Raw genomic sequence first — 20,863 nt, 5'->3', positions numbered from 1 at the left:
GGCAAAAAGGCCAAATCACAAAACAATAAAATATCATATTTGGTACAAGCTTTCAACAAAAACACAAATAGTTTAGTGAAGTCTTTCTCTTTATATAGTTATCTATTTTTTGTATGTCTGTGTGTGTGTTTTTTGTGTGTGTTTTTCTTTCTCTCTCTAACTTTCTGTCTGTTTCTCTCTGTCACAGACTCTCTCTGTCGCTGTCTCTCTCTANTCTCTCTCTCTCTCTCTCTCTCTCTCTCTCTCTCTCTCTGTTTGTCTCTCGCTCTATGTCCCTCAGCGTGACTCTCTGTATCTTGTGTGTGTGTCTCTCTCTTTGGCATATCTCCCCATTTCACAATTGGAATAAAAAGCACGTAAAAATCAAATATGGACAGGCGAGAATATATTACAAAATGTCTCTCTTTTGGTCGATAAATAAACATCCGGAAATGTAAAGTTCGTCTTCAAAATGTTCTTGTAATGATTGTTATAAGGTATGTTATCGATGGAAAGCACAGTTCTAGGATTCAATGACCAGGTTGCTTATAGGGACAATGTCATCGAAATTGTCGTAGTATATCTTATTCGGTCCTTTCGGGGCGGGAACTTTGAAACCTGAAAAAAAAGAGATAATTATAGTAAGAGCATTAACGACGGAAAACGAAAACGTTTTTAAAACATATTTATATTCCCACCGCAAAATACATACTCTTAGCTACAACTAAATGTATTATACCACTTATGTTATATAAAATACAAACCACTTTATTCAAACTGCCTGTCAATTAACCTAGGCAAAATGCATACTACTAAATCTTTACAAAATCTACACATGTACCCTTTCATTATACAAAATAAAAATAGTTGTATACTATTTGTATCTTCCTGAATATCAGTTCCATAGTCTACATAAACACTTGGTTATTGAATGCAAAGTCAAGAGAGTACCCAAGTGTCAACAAAACCATATTATAACTAAACCAGAGCAATGACCGTTGGTGAATAGCTTACCTTGACATAAACTATCTACGAACTGGTCTTTGATGGTGTCTATGTCGCTATGAGACGGGACGTTGAAGAAGTAAGAGTCCACTGGTTCCGTAACGAGAGGTTTCAGGGAATCAAATACGGAGCTGTCACCAATAGTGATTACCACAAACTGAATGTCTTTCCTTGACTTAGCGATTTTCATCTCCGTCTCCAAACGTTTGATTTTTTCGACGTTTTCATCTACAATGACAACAGACATCCGTCTCGCGGTTTCTCGTCCACCTCTCAATGCTTCATAGCTGTGTTCGTGTAAATCTCGTACAATCTCGTCGACCCCTCGGAAGTCGCTGTTTCTGACGAAAGAAGCCATTGAGTCTTTATCGCTGAACACGTTCAGATCGACGTTGTCTCTGTCACACTGTCCCGACAGTATGCCAGTTTGTATCGTTCCGTCGTCCATGTTGGCGAAGTTCTGGATAGTGTCTCCGATAAAGTCCTGTATACGCCTAGCATTTTTTGTCCCCATACTCGAGGCATCGTAGGCGAACATGACGTCGGTTTTCATCCCAGCGCTGCAGTATGGCTCGTGTTTTGGTGCTTCAATAAAAAGGATTTTTAATTAGTTAAAAATACAGGAAAGGATATGTAAATAATGAAAATTGAGTTAAATATTTAATAAAACACAACTAAAACAATTCGACAAAGTAGGTACTGACAAGTGGATAAAGAGGTGGGCATTTTATATAAAAAAAATGTTTATCTCAGCAAGTATAAATTAATCGTAAGCTGTTGAATTTGCGATTGGCAGTATATTTCACGAAAGATAATTAATTAACAATACATTTGCACGAAATCAAATGTTTAAATCAAATCATTCAAAATTTACCTTTAAGAATAGTAACAATATTCTTAAGAAAATCTCTCACCTTTACAAACTTGGAAGGCCAGCTTTTCACGTATTTTATTCAAGACGTTGAAGTCTGTGACATTGTGTACGTAGGTCTCCTTGGGTTCACTGCCGATATACTTCAGCTCTGTCATGTCCGATTTCATTCCGATCCCAATAGCAAACACATGGATCCCCTGTGCCTTCAAAGAGGCGGCAGCCCTCTTTGTCTCTTCCGTATTCCTTGAAACGCCATCAGTCAATACCACTAACACGTGTCCAACGTCCGGTCTAGCTTGACTGAAGGCTTGTTGTCTGACTTTTCTAAGCGCCCGGCCTGTCTGGGTACCTCCTAGTCTTTTTCTAATTCCACCTATGGCAGTTTTAAGATCAAAAGAGTTGTCAAAATCACCGAAACCGATCTCTTGTCTGTAATGGTCAGCAAACACGCCCACTCCGAATCGGGTTTCTGTCGCTGACACCGGGAAGTAGTCGACGATTTGTTGGATGAATTTAAGTTGCTTTTTATAGTCTTCTATCCAGATACTGGAGGAACTATCGAGTAGGAAGAAGATGTCTGCAGGACTTCCGTCACATACTGTAAAACATAATCAATCCTTTGTCATAACAGAGTGTGCTTGTAAGTATTTCAGTCAACCCTTTGTCATTATAATATGTTTCTCTAGATCTTGCAGTAAACTTTGTTCATCGTTCAATAAAGCAAACACAATCTGTTAGTTTTCCAATTACAGTATGAAAACTTAAACACTAATATATACATCACTTTATGTAATACTTCGTATAACATATTAAGACAATACTCCTATATGAAATTGTAAGACAATACTAATATGATAGGACATCATAAGACAATTCTAACATGATATCACATGTTAAGATAATACTATAATGATATAACACGTTTAGACAATGCTAACATGACACAACATCATCAGAAATCTTTTTCAATGATCAACAATAATGAAAATGGTTCGTTTAGCAACACGAGTACTTACAAATAAAAACGTCTTCTTTGGATTTTTTTAGTTGCGTTGGAGCAGCTAATACCACTGCAAACATCTGAAATACAAATAACAATACTTAGATAAGGAGTTTGATTTGACAAGTCCATTGTATAAATTAAATCAATAAATTGGACGATGTTAGAAAAACTTATAGTTGTATACTTTCAAAAGAATTTGTATACTTACCATTGCTGACAATAGAAGTGCGTTTGTCATGTTGAGTCTTTGCTTTGTATTATCTACGGTATATATTAATGTATTTTCACTTTAAGTTTTAGGCGAAGTATTATTTCTCCAAGAGTCTTTGCAGGTTGGTTGACATCTAAAGATTGCACGGGACTTAAATACCCATTGATGACTACACGTGTATGCCACAACCGGAAACAAGGGGCGTATTTTGAGTTACAAGGTATGCAAATGTACGTGTTTGTTTACTCATTTAATCATCACATGCTCAAATATGGCAAAACCTTCAGGGTCAACAATGTTATGACGTGCGTCCACGGAGAAAGTTGATTCAGATGAGGCCTCGACGCATTCGGAAATATGCATCTAAGTACTCAGTAATGATGTCAAGGATCGCAGCAAGCGCCTTCAAGATACCGACAATAACACAGAATGCAGGCAATGCACATAAGCCACCTATAGCGACATTCCTCCGTAATACATCTACGACAGCCCCGACAGGCGGGACATCCGGGCGGTTTTTGCTGTAACCAAACGCGTTTTTGTGTATGAAACAGCAGGCTTCCGAAATAAATGAAGGCATATACTTAAAATACGTCTTTCACTTAAATATTCATTATTAATAAAATATGTGCAGAACATGATTTTGGCCATACCAACAGCGTAGGTATGCGGTAAGGCTAGTTGTGGGTATATTTATGTAGAATGTGAATGGGAGGGACATGAATTTACAGGGAGAGAACAGCTGGACTATTTCGTGAGATAACTATAGTCGCATTATGATTTAACAATGCTGAGTATACTAAGTTCACCTGCTCAGTAGTAATTCATCAGTACAGAAAACTGTACAGAGAACGGGATGGTTTTGATGTAGAGGGTATCAGGGAAGAACACCATAGACGAAAACCGGATCGACAGTTGATGTCTAATTTCAATATCTGTTTGCATTTTTACTAGCAGAATGCATTCTAGCAGTGAGAGAAAGAAATGAAGGAATGTATGACAGAATTTCCAATGTTTATTCAATTAACTAAGCTATCGTCCTTTGACGCCACATAACGTATGTGTTTATAGGACGGCCACATAGCCTACACTTTTCAGTATAAATAAAACATAATTCTTAATCTTGTCTCTTGATGCTTTTCTCTGATCTATATGTTAACTGAAAGAACTCAACAAGTAATAATCAAAGTATATATTGACCTTATTTCAGGTTAACAACAACCATTTTAAAAACTGAAAGCAAACATATAGTTGAATCTTGTGACCAAACGTTAATTGGCAAAGTGCTATAGTGACCAATGAAAAACTTGTCTGATACGGCTACATACATGATTAATTACATTGAATTAATCGGTACAAAAATACAGTATGGTATCATGGTCGACGAGATTGTACGAGATTTACATGAACACAGCTATGAAGCATTGAGAGGTGGACGAGAAACCGCGATCATTTTGTGATAATGTATGTATAGGGTTTGGCCCTAAATGACTGTCGATGGCCGTAAAACACAGCAATTATCCTTACCTCCGATACCTGGTTTCAAAAGAAGGATCCATATAATACCACTTAAATGTGCACATGTAAGTAAAAGAAATACGTTGAATACTGAAAATCGTATTTCTGTACATAATTCTAGTGAAATGTCCATATCTTTTTAATTCATGAATTAAAAAACGTTATTTGTCTTTTTTACGGCTGAATTGTTTGTTTTTGTTATTTCATTCATGTTTGCTTTAAACGTTTTCGTATTTACAATTCATTCTGTTACAAAATATTTAATTTGGGTTCCTTTATCTCTCAGAAACTTAAAAGTAGGCGTTCTTGATTTAAACTTGGAAATTATATATATCAATGGTATAATAAGAAATTCCCTTTCAGCAAATGTTACATACTTAGATCAATCTAAAATGGAGTTTAATTAATTAAGGATATAAAGGTCTAGGTAGGTAAAGAGAAACATTGTATTGATAATACGTAAAGCATACTTGGGGAAAACGAAATGTAAAGTATTTGTGAATTACTGCTGTGTTCCTACAGTCAAAAAAACAACAAGCGATATAATTAGACATTTGCGAAATTCCATGTCTGGAATAAACCTTTTGTAAAGATCGTGACTAAGCCGCTGAGAGAGTCCGCCATTCGGTGGCAGCTGTCTGTCACTTTTGCTTGCACGCGCGTTGGACAGGGGTCACGTGGTGACAGTTGCATGCAGGGCATGTTTGACAGCATGATGTGTCAGTCTCACGATCGACAACCTCGGCTATCTGATAGGTCGACAATACACATTTAATCATTTTTTCATGCCTCAAACAATATGTGACTTAATCATAATATCCGTTAACGAGATAACATCTGTAAAACAATACATATCAATAATAACGACACTATATAGGCTATATTATGTATATAGGTAATACAGACATTTGTATAGGACAGAATTTCCAATGTTTATTCAATTAAGGTTATGTAGGCAATAACGACACTTGTATCGGTTATGTAGGCAATAACGACACTTGTATAGGTGATGTAGGCAATAACGACACTTGTATAGGTTATGTAGGTAATAACGACACTTGTATAGGTTATGTAGGCAATAACGTCACTTATATAGGTTATGTAGGTAATAACGACACATGTATAGGTTATGTAGGCAATAACGACACTTGTATAGGTTATGTAGGCAATACCGACACTTGTATAGGTGATGTAGGCAATAACGACACTTGTATAGGCTATGTAGGCAATAACGACACTTTTATAGGCTATGTAGGCAATAACGGCACTTGTATCGGTTATGTAGGCAATAACGACACTGGTTTAGGTTATGTAGGCAATAACGACACGTGTATAGGTTGTGTAGGCAATTACGACACTTGTATAGGTTATGTAGGAAATAACGACACTTGTATTGGTTATGTAGGCAATAACGTCACTTGTATAGGTTATGTAGGCAATTACGACACTTGTATAGGTTATGTAGGAAATAACGACACTTGTATTGGTTATGTAGGCAATAACGTCACTTTTATAGGTTATGTAGGCAATCACGACACTTTTATAGGTTATGTAGGTAATAACGACACTGGTATAGGTTATGTCGGCAATAACGGCACTTGCATAGGTTATGTAGGCAATAACGACACTGGTATCGGTTATGTAGGCAATAACGACACTTTTATAAGTTATGTAGGCAATAACGACACTTGTATCTGTTATGTAGGCAATAACGACACTTTCATAGGTTATGTAGGCAATAACGACATTTGTATAGGTAATGTAGGCAATAACGACACTTGTATAGGTGATGTAGGCAATAACGACACTTGTATAGTTTATGTAGGCAATAACGTCACTTATATAGGTTATGTAGGTGATAACGACACATGTATAGGTTATGTAGGCAATAACGAGACTTGTATCGGTTATGTAGGCAATAACGACACTTTCATAGGTTATGTAGGCAATAACGACATTGGTATAGGTTATGTAGGCAATAACGTGACTTATATAGGTTATGTAGGCAATAACGACACATGTATAGGTTATGGAGGCAATAACGACACTTTTATAGGTTATGTAGGTAATAACGACATTTGTATAGGTTATGTAGGCAATCACGACACTTGTATAGGTTATGTAGGCAACAACGACACTTATATAGGTTATGTAGGTAATAACGACACTTGTATAGGTTATGAAGGCAATAACGACACTTGTATAGGTTATGTAGGCAATAACGACACTTTTATAGGTTATGTAGGCAATAACGACACTTGTATAGGTTATGTAGGCAATAACGACACTTGTATAGGTTATGTAGGCAATAACGGCACTTATATAGGTTATGTAGGCAATAACGGCACTTGCATAGGTTATGTAGGCAATAACGACACTTGTATAGGTTATGTAGGCAATCACGACACTTGTATAGGTTATGTAGGCAATAACGACACTTGTATAGGTTATTTAGGCAATAACGACACTTATCACATAACTGGCCCATTTTACTATGTCCTACGGCCATGTCATAAATATGGTATTACACACGTGAAGTAAAACCTAAAGGTGCTGTGATTGGTCAAAACCGTGGGAACATATTCCTACACCACTACAGGCCCTACTTTTATTTACTACACCGTAGTAAAAAAATGGCTGAGCAGATAAACATTGACGAGCCGGTTACAATTGACAACAAAGGAACAGGTACTGTAAAGAATATTGTTCCAAGAGGTTTTGCAACATTGTATAGTGTAGAAGTTTCTGGAATTTATTTTAAAGTTGAACTTGAACGAGATCGTATTGAGAAGGTCACTGCTACACAGGCCCGGTCATAACAGCGACCGGAGCAGACGGCAAACTTGGATGCTGGGCCTGGGACTGACAATCTCAAAACAAACAGATGTGTTACCGTAAATGAAGATGAAGTGGGAAATTGCATCCTCAACCAATTTAACAAAAACACTCTAAGCAAAACATTCTACGATGTGAAACTTTTGTATCAATTTTTCAAGTTGCCCGAAGTCAATGAAAGTAGACAAATCCACGATATCCCAGTAGTTGAACTGTGTCCTTTGCTGTGTAGATGTTTCATTGGTATCAGGAAAACAGATGGTTCTGAATATGAACCAACCAGTTGACGGGGGATGATGTCAAGTGTTGATCGGCAATTACACCCGTCAGTTGAAACGCGACGGAAAAGGCAATTTAGCACACAGAAGTGATCCAATAAATGACAATGAAATAGACATGCTGTGGAATTCTGGTCAACTAGGTTCAAACACACACGACAGCTTACTGCAGACTTTGCGGTTTTATAATACCGTTCATCTTGGTCTCCGGGGCTCGGCAGAACATAGGGAGATGTGTTGGGGTGACGTAACTCTGAGAAAAGATGGGGAGGGGAACGAATTTCTGGAATTTACTAAACGCCAAACCGTCGATATTAGAGCTGTTAAACCGAAACTGTGGGCAAATTTGAAAAACCCTGACAGGTGCCCTGTGCCAATTTATAAACTTTACCGTGAAAAACGCCCGACTGGCTACGGTGCAACATCTGATCCTTTTTACGCAGCAACCAAACAAATAGCATCACCTAATATTCCAATTTGGTTCAAGATACACCCAGTAGGAGTCAATAAATTGTGCACCATGATGCAAAGAATGATCAAGTTGTCAAGAATCGAAACTGAAAAACATCTGTCAAATCACAGTGCTCGGAAATATCTCGTTCAAAAACACAGTGACGGTAATGTTCCCCCCACCCAAATTATGCAAACCGTACTCATGCTCCAGCACTAATTTTGTGCTCAAGTCTAATTTCTTGTTTCAGTTATAAATAATTTAAAAAAACTTATTTTGTTAAAGTTTTGGACAAAAATTGAAGAAACTTGAAGCCGAATACTGTTTTCAATATTTAAATTTGACTTTTTGATCGTTGACATGATTTAGGTGAGTTACAAGAAAGCTGGCTTGAGCACAGAATCCGTGCTCGAGTTTGAATCCGAAATGAATTTGCGAGTTTTTCATTTCGTTTACCACACAATCCGTAAAATATGCTTTATGGATACGTATTAATGATTTAAAAGTCCATTATGTATTAAAATCTTCATTTCAATTAAATGATCGGGAAACATATACCTCTGGACAAAAGCATTCAAATTTAGTCTTCAGTCTAAGTATATAGGTATCAAAATCCTAGTATAGTTTTATATCATTCGTATAGTTTTATATCATTCGAAGTACATGTACTTAAATTTGTGTATTCTATGCACTAGAAAACATTGTGAAATCAAATTCCTTGAAATCAATATCAACTATACATTATTTTGTCAGGAATGGCATAATTCCAATACAAAGAAATCCGGCCAAAAAAAATAAAATATCCCAGATGTTGAAACACATGGAATAATTTATGCTAATTTTAGCTAATAATCAGTAGAATATATCTGCCTCTTAATTCTATGCTTATTCGGCGCTTTTAACTCTGTAATTAAATAATCTTTATAAATATCACACTGCAACAGAGCAAATAATGACGTAATTGCGATTTTGATATAGTCATGTTGTGGAAACAGAACAAAGGTAGTATGTCATTGCCTACTACACTGTTGAACTAATACTTACATAACATTTGGATAAAGCTATTATTTACGGCTAATTACTCCATGTCTACGTGGTACTGTACCCTAATGGTATTGATTCAAGGCTTCTAGAACGTAACGTTACCCGGATGTGACGTAGATTTATAAGGCGGTGGTCGTCGATGAAGCAGGAAACTCCTACTTTTTCCCGGAAATACTTGGTCTTCTTCTCCTGGAATCTTATTCGAGTCCACCTGTAAATTTGTATTTTCTGTTCCTGTTTTGCCCTAGTTTTATTCAAATGATATTTCTTCTTTTTGGTAAAAAGTTATATAAGGAAATCCTTATATTTTCCAAACTTGATTTGGCACTCATGTAAGTATTTTTTTCATCGGACTTCTTTAAAGATTTTCCAAACCCCCATTTTTCAATAATGCATTGTCGTTCAAGCTGTCTCCAGTTCCATAAACTAAACTCATCGCCAAAAACGTTGCTAGATCTGCTGTTTGATGTCATTATTTTGTATTGTAACTTTGTCATATTGTTTATTTTAATTAGTTTTAGAAGTAAAATAATTTAGCTTTAAATTTCTGTACACGACATCATTTTAACATCTGTGTCACCTTCTATCCTCTGACGAATCGAGGATATCATTCTGACAAAACTCAATGTGACAATGTACTTCGAGATCTCATATGAATTGCATATCAAAATAAGGACGTAATAGGTAATTAATTTGGATGGTCCAAATATTGGAAATTCTGAGCAGAGGTGAATTTACTTTCAAATATTCAAGAATTTCAACTGTATACTCCACGCGGCATGTGAACACTAGGCCTACTTCGCAATAGATAGGTCAAGACTACTAACAACCAAACCCCGAGGACTGCGGGGCCGGAATTTCGCCCCATGACATACAAATGAAAGTTCTTTCATATTATGTATCCACGAATGATCTATCTACGAAATGAAAAATGTGACGAATCTGACACTTCTCATCATCATCATCATCATCATCATCATCATCATAATAAACATAGCTTTGTCAAACTGAATGTCAACAATAGCCTTTCCGCGCTCCCGAATCATCATCCTTCGAGTTTACACTTACCCCAGGTTACGCTGTTGAAAGCTCTCTCCATTCAAAGATAGACCACTGTTTCTTCCTTGTTTATCTTAACATAGTCGCTCAAGCCGAATGAAGCTATCTTGGGATTTTTTCACGTTAGTTTATTTCGAGATCCCTGAAATGACGTTGCGATGTTACGTCATATTACTACAAGAAATTTATGAAAGCAAAAAGACCAATGATTGTGATTTGAAATTGTAGGGATTTAATAGGGATTTTTCCAATGTTGATGCAAGTATGAACTAGTACAATTTCACGTGACGGTATACGAGTGACTACTATCACTATGAAGCCTAAGATAGTTTACAGAGACATCATGACAGGTGCCACATGACAAAGGCAAGCAAGCTTTTCCGATGAGTTTATCTGGAAAAGATTTGAACCAAATTTTCAAAATTTACAAATGTTAGCAAGTCTTTTTGGAATATTTTGCGATTGTATTTATTTGATTTGAAAAAAGTGTTGAAAAGAATGTTTCGACATTCTACATAATCAACTCAGTATCCAGACTATGTAATTGCTATGCACGCGGCATACAAACATAATGATCAATATATTCTGAATATATATGGAATTACTGGTTCGCGGAACAACAATTTACGGATTATTGTGACAAAGGGAGTTGCTGATAGGTAACTAGCCGTGTAATTGTGTTCTGATGGATAAACATATATAATGTCTTTGTCCATTTTATGTGAACACTCTTGTACAGCCTACAGCCACAGTATGTTAGGATATCTAGTGCTCCTTTTAACGGTAAGTCTTTAAAATTCAAAACATGAATATTTTAATTTAGCATTTATTTCGTTAAAATGGAAGAAATTAGGATGATTTACATTTCTAATTCGAGTATGAATTATTTAATGAACGTTCCTGTTAATAAGGGATGTAATAGTATACTGTGTTTGTTTAATAGGTCGTCAGAGCCAGCGCCGTATTCACTGACAACAGTAAAGAAAAATATATTTGTAAGTTGGGTATTTTTCTGCTCTTTGATAAGTTAAAATGAGATATTTAAAAGATATTGTTGTAAAAAATGTAAAATACAGATATTCTGAAATCGAGGGATGATGATTCTGGATTGTAAAAAACCATATAGCATTTAATTGTAAAATACAGATATCCTTTAGTTGTAAAATTAAGATAACATATTATTGTAAAAAACTGATATTATTGAATGGTTAAATACAGATATCATTAAATTGTTAAATACAGATATCATTAAATTGTTAAATACAGATATCATTTAATTGTTAAATAAAGATATCATTAAATTGTTAAATACAGCTATCATATTATTGTGAAATATTGATTTTGAGTTCAGATTTCATTCTGTTGATTTTGATTCTTCTCAGGGTGCGATGGTGACCCATCAGACATTTTTTTTCTGGTAGACAGCTCTACCAGTATCTGGATGAAACATTTCGGTATGCAGCGAGAGTTCATCAAGGAAATAGTACAACACTTTCCGATCGGCCCTACGGCGATGAGGGTCGGCCTGGCTGTCTTCTCGGACCGTTTCTACCGTGTCATACGGTTTAACCGATATAACAACACGAAGGACCTCCAGCAAGCTATTGGACGTGTTCCGCACATCTATGGATCTACCCTTACCGGATATGCACTCCAGAGGCTTCGCACGTCAGTATTCAGGCATGCGCGAAAGAACGTCACTAAAATAGCTGTCGTCATGACAGATGGCGTTTCCAGAAATAGCAAGAAGACTGCTGCACAGGCTGAACTCCTGAAGAAGTCCGGCGTTTTCGTGTTCGCTATAGGGATAGGTACCAAGACGAGAATGAGTGAGCTCATATCCATCGGAAGCACTCCATCCGATCAATTCGTCTTCTCTGTTGCTAGTTTTGAAGTTCTGAACGAGATCCGAGACGCACTGGCGTACAAGGCATGTCGAGGTGAGTGTACAGTATATTGTTTTTACGGAACTCTGATCAAGCTAGATCTTGATATATATCCTCTTTCGTGATACGTACAAGTGTACTTTTCCAGGTTCATTTTATCACTTTTCTGAACATTAAAAATTACATTTTTACTTACAAAATAATGCAGACCATTGTTTTTCGTTCTTGGTTTGTATTTTTGTTTGTAATGTTTGTAATGTTTCCAAGAAACTTTTGTTCAGAAAAATAAAAGGATGCATTCTGTGACACCATCGGAAAATAACTTATTATTTCTTTCGGATAGCAAATAGGATATGCAGGTATTATTTTGAACAGAGTTGAGAGATAAGATGCTAAGGAGTTGAGAAGGGAAAGACACTTGTGGTAATGTATGGAACAAACAACAACTAAAATCTATGAATATATCATATTTGAGAATGTGCCTGTTTTGATCAAGTGTTGACCGATAAGTGTACGGGGGTACTTTGACACATCAAATGATTAAATGTTGAATGATGGTATCCTGTTTATTTTAAATTTCTTGAATAGCCCTTTTACTTTTTTGGGTAGTTAAAAATCTTCGTAGCTGGTTGCAAGTCATTAATCATTGCGATTCTCTCATTCAGCCAATATGGTATAGTACGAAACACTTTTATTGTCAACCGTTATGTTCCGTTATAAATTATGCATCATATATGATTTTAGCATTGAATATCGTAATATCCGTTCTTTTTGAGAGCTTCAAAATCGAATGTTATCTAACATAAGGTAACTAGTCATATGTAAAAAGAGGAATCACCAGAAATAATAATGTAACAACGCCTGGAAATGGAGTCAATTGGAAAGTGATAAGTTACCTTGTATTGTGATATTTTAATCTTGAAATTTAATAATGACACTTTTTATTTTTACGTGTACTTTTGAGCAGTTAAATTTAACTTCAATGCTATTTTTCACAGTAACGCCCGAGAAGGTTCTGCCATACTGCGCCGCTAGGCGTCCAACCGACGTCATGTTTGGCTTTGAATCAGCTGCTATGGGAGCGTACAGATCTGCGCATGTGCGGAAGCTAATTGCCAACGTCACTGGGTACTTTGGTAACATGGAAGATGGTACATTGCAAGCAGGATTGCTTCAAGGACTATGCAATGAAAAGGATATCTATCTAAATGAATTTAAAGCAAAGGAAGACTTTGTTTCGGATCTACAAAATGTCACAGTTGGGGGAACTAGAGACATTTTAAAAGATGTAAAGGATATGGGGTACACAGAAAAAAACGGTGGTCGGCAAAACGCGCGGAAAATGGCTGTCCTTTTCATAGACGAGAGTACATCTGATCTTGATCACATCATTGATGAAATTGTTCAGGCCAGGTCGGAGGGCATAGAAATATTTGTTGTTGCTATAGGTGACGATTTGGACCTTGGAAACCTTGTTGATGTCCTTGACAACCCAGTAGAACGACACCTGCTTGCAGTGTCGAACCACAAAGATCTTGACAACGTTCACACGTCCTACTCCGAAATGCTTTGTGAATGTAAGTAATAGACATACAATAACTATTAAATATAAACTTTTTTTTTTTTACAACAATTATGAAACAAGTTATTTCAACTTATATTAATCACTCTTGTTGGCCCGGATATAAGCGTGTGGGGGGACATAGTTTGGGAGGAAACCGGAGTAGCCGAAGGAAACCCACGTAATCGGGCAGGTGACCCCAACCTTTTCACGTCCGAACTGTCAATAACTATTAATATAGTCACACTATAATATCACTGGTTATGATTTACTGTGATACCCTTTTAAACGTTAAAAGTAAACAAATATTGGATAGACAGATACTTATTTGGAACATGTATTTCGTGTCAAGCCGTTCCTCAGGGACTGATAGTCATGCGACGAAGTCAACCACCTTGTGACGTAAAATGATCTTTATAATTACCAAGGTGGAAGTACCTGTTGATAATTTAGCATGATGATTAAAAAGCCAAACACAGGTGTTCCGGAAGGGTAAGCGTCTTCTGCTTCACCGACGTCAACCGCAATGCAAATCGAAGTTAAATCCAAGTCATATAAAGTCCTCACATCGAAAACTCGGGTAGTGACAACAAAACCACAACACTGTAAAAAAATATTACAAAACATCGACCTCCATATCACACAATCGCATGTTTCCTGCGATATACTGATGCTATAATATTCGGAGTAAGCTCTTAAGTACCGAGTTAACTGCGACTGTAAACACCGTATGTAGCGGAGGCAGAGATGTTACTTTAAAGCGAGGGAAAGTTCTCGATCCAAAAGTCAGAATCGTTCCGCTAATCATACAGCTTAGCAATAAGGCGTCCCTGTTGAAAAGATCGAGGAAAGTTGCTGAAGTAGATAAGTCTATAGTGTCCTTGATTTCAAACACAGCACATCGTCGATACAGCTGATTGTGAAATTGAAGGACCTGGCTAGGTTACAAGCTCATACAAATCAGCTTAAACGAATTGCCAAAAGAGGTGCACAGTTTGAATTTGTTAGGAATGCCTACAGTCTGCTTTAAATTCTGCCACCGAAATAATCAAAGATATTGACAACCAAAAACTCAATCATCACAAACTGTGCTAATGGAATCCTGCTAGTCTAGACACTTTGGTTTCTTTAGACAATGGAACATCCGTTCCATCACCATGCTAAGCCTGCATATAGTCTATGACGTCAGTTATTAAATTGGCTCTGAAAAGTCATGACATTGGTTATTAATGAACGTCAAGAGGAATCGCGTGACTTTGAAATGTCAATATAATTACGTTATATTCAGAATGTAACTGACCACACTTATCCGCGTTACGATGATAACTACGTTTTCTGGAAAGGGTACGAAAACAAATTAAAAAATCCTTGTTTGCTTCAGTACATTTGCATTCTTTTCCTGACAAAGGAAACGAACGTTATCGAAAAACAAACTGTCAACTAAATACTGTTTGTGTTCAAAACAATCTTAGCATATACTAAATTTCATACCAAACTGATGAATCGCATGCCTCTGCTCTTTTGTTCCTTAACGTGCTACTTGCGGACTATTGGACTATACTACATGATCTTCTTAATTAAAAAACGATGAGAATTCGTAGTGCGAAGTGAAGGATATATAAAAGATACAGGGGTGACTGTGACAAGGATATATCAATTAAGAAAGCCAATATTAAACCCCTTGTATGTTAGACTCTTTCAATATTACTACAATACATAAGAACAATACGTGTATTTCTATTAATATTTCGTTTCAGTTATAGAGGAGGAGCCCACACCACCACTTCCAGCTTAGACGCGGTTGTCTCCCTTCTCACTGAACGGATTACTATCAAATATTGTCTGAAAGCATTGATGCCGAAATTGAGTATCTTATTTTAACTTGTGTTTCGGATTTTGTTAACATCATTGTCTCATCTATTACAATATAGTTTCCTCTCTCCTTTTTGATAACGTATGTTTTAGGTACCCCGACTGACTTTAGTTTGTACCTCCAACCCTAGTTTGTAGCACTTGAATGCACTCCATCCAGTGCTGTGATAACTTGCCCATGGGATGCTAAATAATTGATGAACGAACAAACAAGGTAACTATATGTATACCTTCTCTGCTTCATAGGCAGGTTTCAAAACCAAATTTTATATCCTATATTATTATTTAACAAAACTTAAAAATGTGATTGGAGATTTTTGTAATTGCTTAAATTAGCCCCTCACAACAAAAGAGAGAGAAATCCCGACCAACCTACCCTATTTTCAGTCATGTTACCTTGAACATACATATTTTTTACCTAAGCCAAGTACCATGATGAAGTGGAAGAGAAATAAAAGATTTCTCATTTAAGACATTGTGTGTTTGTGGTAAATAAATAATTACATTCATTATACATCCAACTATGAAGTAACTTTGTTTCATCCCCTCCCCCAATCATCATGATAACGATGTGTTAAAAATCTCAATGCAACTATCTTAGCAACAAATGAAATGAAAATCAAGCTGATGAGAAAATATTTCCCCACTTTTAAAAATATCTACGGCCGTCTAAAGAATAAAAGTTACCTCCCTTTTCACAAGCCCTGTTGAAAGTGATCGAAAGGCCTTTGTTTAAAGCTTTAAGAATTTGATGTTGTTTGAATTAAGTTGCTTTATTTAAGATTGTTTGACTGAGTAAAGCAGACGAAAACGAGCACAATGTGCTAAAGAAATGCCCACGGATATGAGCTTTGAGAGTATTGCAGTTTAAGGGACACGCAAATAAATCTTTTTCTCGGCATGACTATATCATCGATAAATCATTGCTGATAAGGAAACCGTACCTTCCGGAACATTAATGAAATAATCAAAATGAAACAACCAAAAAAGAGTCATAAACAGAGTTCTGGTGATAAAAACCTGCAACGGGGCAGATAAGATTCCAACCATGCATCCCTCAATCCAGAAACTGTAGCTCCAATCACAGAGCTACTTAGTCAATAGTTAGTCACTGGTTGAGTCGCGCTACAGTTATATCTAAATCAAAGGGAGGTAACTGTGCGTTTGTAAAACTACAGTTAGTAACAATATTCAGTTATATCTAAATCAAAGGGAGGTTACTGTACGTTTGTAAAACTACAGTTAGTAACAATATTCAGGTATATCTAAATCAAAGGGAGGTTACTGTGCGTTCGTAAAACTACAGTTAGAAACAATATTCAGTTACCTTCCGTTAAATCCGTTTTTGATATTACCGTTTTGCGACTAGCCAAAGGACAACGGACACCACAACAAAAGTAAAGACTGCACTAGGAGCTGAGGATGCACTTAAGGAAAAGGAAATACAAAAATGAGAGCTGAAGTGGTTTAAATGCTGAAAAAAGGAAATACAGTCGGAGCAGTGTGATACGATGGTAACTACGATAGCCGTGGTTGCTAGGATAATATAGTTCCAGTGAAAATACATCAATACACGAGTAAATTTAAAAAATACGCAGTGAGCAACACTATTCTTCTTCTTTTGATAGTTTTTATTTTTTGTTTTATGTACTAATGCACAAATATATAGCTAACTTGTACTATTAGAAACCCCCCCAGAAATCAAACAGTAGCAGCTAGGATGTTTCAGTTTTTTTGGTCTTGATTTCTTTCCAGTGGTCCGTTTAAGCAGACTTTTTCTTAAATAATTTATCACTACTCCAGCTGTTCAGTATGTATCCTAGCAGGAAAAGGATCCAGGACCTGATTGGCTGATAAATAACAGGGAAAACATATGATTTCTTTAAATATTCTGAGAAATATGATTTGGCATCGATTGGCTGTTGTTTGCAGAAACATGCATATTCTATTTTTTATTATTATTATCACACGAGACCCTTAACGACAGTTAAGATCCTTAACGACAGTTATGCTATTGCTTTTTACGACAAACACAAGTCTATTCATTCCACGTTTATTACACTCAATGGAAGATAACGGAGACATTTGAAATTGATAAATGACAAACGTCGACCTAGCCAACAACCTAAATCTAGGCTGCTATCATTTATCGCGATCCAAACGGTTGGAACGGTTGGGTCATAGTTACTCGTCAATGAAATAATATCATACCTAGTAATCTGATGTTATTTTCAGGCGAATCTTGATAAAGCCTTGCAAGGCCTTCATACACTTTTGCAGGTCCGCCAGTATTTATACCCGAACATGTTAAATATCAAAATAGGCAAACTGATTGTCCCAGCCCCTATTGTAATGCCGAAATATGGTCTAGTTGTTCAAGGTTGACGTTGAGGTATTGCTTAAAGAATCGACCTGGGTATGATACAGGAATGCGATCCAGCCGATCACGTCTATATTGAGGTTCCAACATCAAACCTGGTATGATACCTGTATGTATGGGACAGAAGTCCACACTTTCTTGTATCCAACATATTGATGACATATACATTTGTTTTTACAAATATAGTTGTAGTCCCGATATGTCTATACACTCAGAACTGCTTCAGACTCTGGTATTGTCTGATATCAAAGTCATTCTAACAGAATTAAGATCAACGATTGCTTGTTGAATGATCATGTCATGTTTGTTAAGTTCTTGGATGTAATATTTTGAGCATAAAAGATAATACTAAAAATCAACTAAGAAGTTGTGCATTAGCCTCATGTGGTATGGGGACATTAAGTTATTGAACTGTTTTACAAATGTACTTAAATACATATATGATATGTGTGACTCATTGAGATCAGCAGTGGCGGATCCAGAGGTTTCTTTGGGCTTCAGGAAACCCGCCGAACCTGATTTCTTTTATTTCTTTAAACATCTTGTATCCGGATCCGCCACTGATAAGGAGACTAGTATTGTAGTTAGTGATATCAGTTATAGGGACGTGTGATAACAATGGTTCCTCGTATCGATCACATATGGATGACATTGAACTTCAGGCTGTTACTGATATCAAATCATTCAGTAAGAGTCTCCTTCTTCTGTTTAACTTGTCATAAAACCTCCGGGCTAGTAGTTTCCATCTTCTGTTTAACTTGTTATAAACTGGAAACCTCCGGACTATTGATCTACAGCTTCTGTTTAACTTGTTATAAACTGAAACACTCCGGACTATTGATCTACAGCTTCTGTTTAACTTGTTACAAAATGAAACACTCCGGACTAATATCCATCTCTTATGTCACCTAATAAATCAAAACCTAAGTGCGAGACCCCATTTCGTATTATTTTTTAAATAAATAAATAAACAGCTGAAGAGTATTGCATTCACTTAATAACTTCCTTTTTTTATAATATCTGCAATACGCATTTAGCGTATGTTTAACTGAAATTCTCGAGTCTCCACAGCCACCTATCAGGATTGCCATCATGCAGTGATTGATAAGCTCGCAGTAAAATGAAGTTAATTCGTTTAAATTGATTTACTATCTGCGATTACCCCAGTATACAGATATTGGCCTCAGATATCGATCTTACAACCCCCCGTGCGAACTTCTGTGAATTAGCCTAAACTATATTAAGATTCTATCTGATCTAGTTGTCATGCCTCTATATGTCACGGGGTAAAATAAACACCCAAAAGTGTTGCAATGGGACCCATAGTTAGTGTCAATTAACCAGAACGAAAATACCCATTTCGATTATAAACGAGTCAAGTTATTGTTCTACTAATTGCAGCAATTTCACAGAACGCTAATTGTTCAAGGAAAACGGGTTTCCTTCTTTATGATAAATGAATCATACAGTATCTAGAGGTCTGGCCAGTTACCTTGACATTTGTTGACGGTAAATAAAAACATTATGTAATGTTATTCCGATCGATTCTTTTTGTTCTGGTCTCTGCTCGGTACATGTTGCCTCTTTCATATCCTGTATAGATATCAGTTTCATTTTTCTTCTCTCAAAATATTAAAAAAGTTATCTTTTTATTTGACAACTGTGTTTATTAAAACAAGCCATATGCAGGGTTAGTCTGCACTAGCCGCGACTAGATTGAAAAGTTAAGTAGGAGTTTCTTCCGTGTTACTTGGGATCTCCACATCTTCAAGGTCACAATCTAATGAGTACGAACATTTGTGAATGTCTCTATGCATGTTACTTGACAGTTAGTGACTCATACTCATAGTGAGCAACGATTGTTGACAAAACAACTATTTAAGACAAGAATTCCCAAATCCCTGTTATAAATACATTAACACGACTTATTTCATTGAATTTCCGTGATTGCTGGGGCTATGAATAAGGAAGTCTTTATATTAAAACATTAACTATGTCGCTTTATGCACAGCAGTGCACCGAACAGCCAGTAATAACATATACAGCACGCGATGTTCGACCCCGTCTCTGGCCTACTTAAACGTTAACCACCAAAAAAACCTATTTATAATTTAAATTTATTGAAATAGATGTGAATTTGACATGTGATAATACCTAGAATGGGTGTCCCGCTGCATCATAATTATCTATAAAACCTCATAAAAGTAAAGAAGTATGTTCCGTACCAGTGAATCGCTATTTTCTGAAAAGATGGTTGTAAAAAAAAATGTACAGTTGTCTGTCGGGCTTTGAATATACAATATCCGATAAAATATACATTTGTATTTCAGGCTGGACGGATATGTATCACCGTACATAATAATATACATGTACGTGTGTATGAATATGTATGTGAGGATGAATATGTATATTTATTTAAATAAAAAATATATCATTATTGGTATATCATGTTGAATATGTATAAAATACTCTTGAGTAAAAATGAATACGCGGATCTCTATGTATTAGTTTATATTCTATAAATGTAACAGATAGTATGTCATGCTGTATATGTTTGACCATATATCAAATTATACATGTGTATGAATATTTATGTGAGGACATGTATGTATTACTATCTATATTTTATAAATGTTACATATAAATGATATGTATAACCAGGTTTATGTATTTACATGTGTATGAATATTTATGTGAGGACATGTATGTATTACTATCTATATTTTATAAATGTTACATATAAATGATATGTATAACCAGGTTTATGTATTTACATGTGTATGGATATTTATGTGAGGACATGTATGTATTACTATCTATATTTTATAAATGTTACATATAAATGATATGTATAACCAGGTTTATGTATTTACATGTGTATGGATATTTATGTGAGGACATGTATGT

At 36.0% G+C, this 20,863-nt stretch overlaps 2 protein-coding genes across 2 annotated transcripts; one reads left to right on the top strand and one right to left on the bottom strand.

Moving 5' to 3' along the window:
- Positions 1–240: 240 nt before the first annotated feature.
- On the bottom strand, positions 241–3,233 carry LOC110453090 (collagen alpha-6(VI) chain-like). The gene is made up of 5 exons (XM_021501927.1): positions 3,070–3,233; positions 2,875–2,938; positions 1,899–2,456; positions 994–1,569; positions 241–597 (listed from the first exon to the last, which is right to left on the bottom strand). Exons 1-5 carry the CDS (start codon positions 3,097–3,099, stop codon positions 503–505), a joined length of 1,323 nt encoding a protein of 440 aa, XP_021357602.1. The 5' UTR covers positions 3,100–3,233; the 3' UTR covers positions 241–502.
- A 7,731-nt stretch (positions 3,234–10,964) lies between these two features.
- Positions 10,965–16,064, top strand: LOC110453089 (collagen alpha-4(VI) chain-like). The gene is made up of 5 exons (XM_021501926.1): positions 10,965–11,040; positions 11,201–11,252; positions 11,640–12,197; positions 13,142–13,720; positions 15,462–16,064. Exons 1-5 carry the CDS (start codon positions 11,011–11,013, stop codon positions 15,497–15,499), a joined length of 1,257 nt encoding a protein of 418 aa, XP_021357601.1. The 5' UTR covers positions 10,965–11,010; the 3' UTR covers positions 15,500–16,064.
- Positions 16,065–20,863: the final 4,799 nt, after the last annotated feature.

The sequence above is a fragment of the Mizuhopecten yessoensis genome, unplaced genomic scaffold (genome assembly GCF_002113885.1).
Source record: "Mizuhopecten yessoensis strain PY_sf001 unplaced genomic scaffold, ASM211388v2 scaffold7087, whole genome shotgun sequence".
Taxonomy (NCBI): domain Eukaryota; kingdom Metazoa; phylum Mollusca; class Bivalvia; order Pectinida; family Pectinidae; genus Mizuhopecten; species Mizuhopecten yessoensis.
Note: the sequence above shows the minus strand (reverse complement) of the source record. Positions and strands in the feature narration are given on the sequence as shown.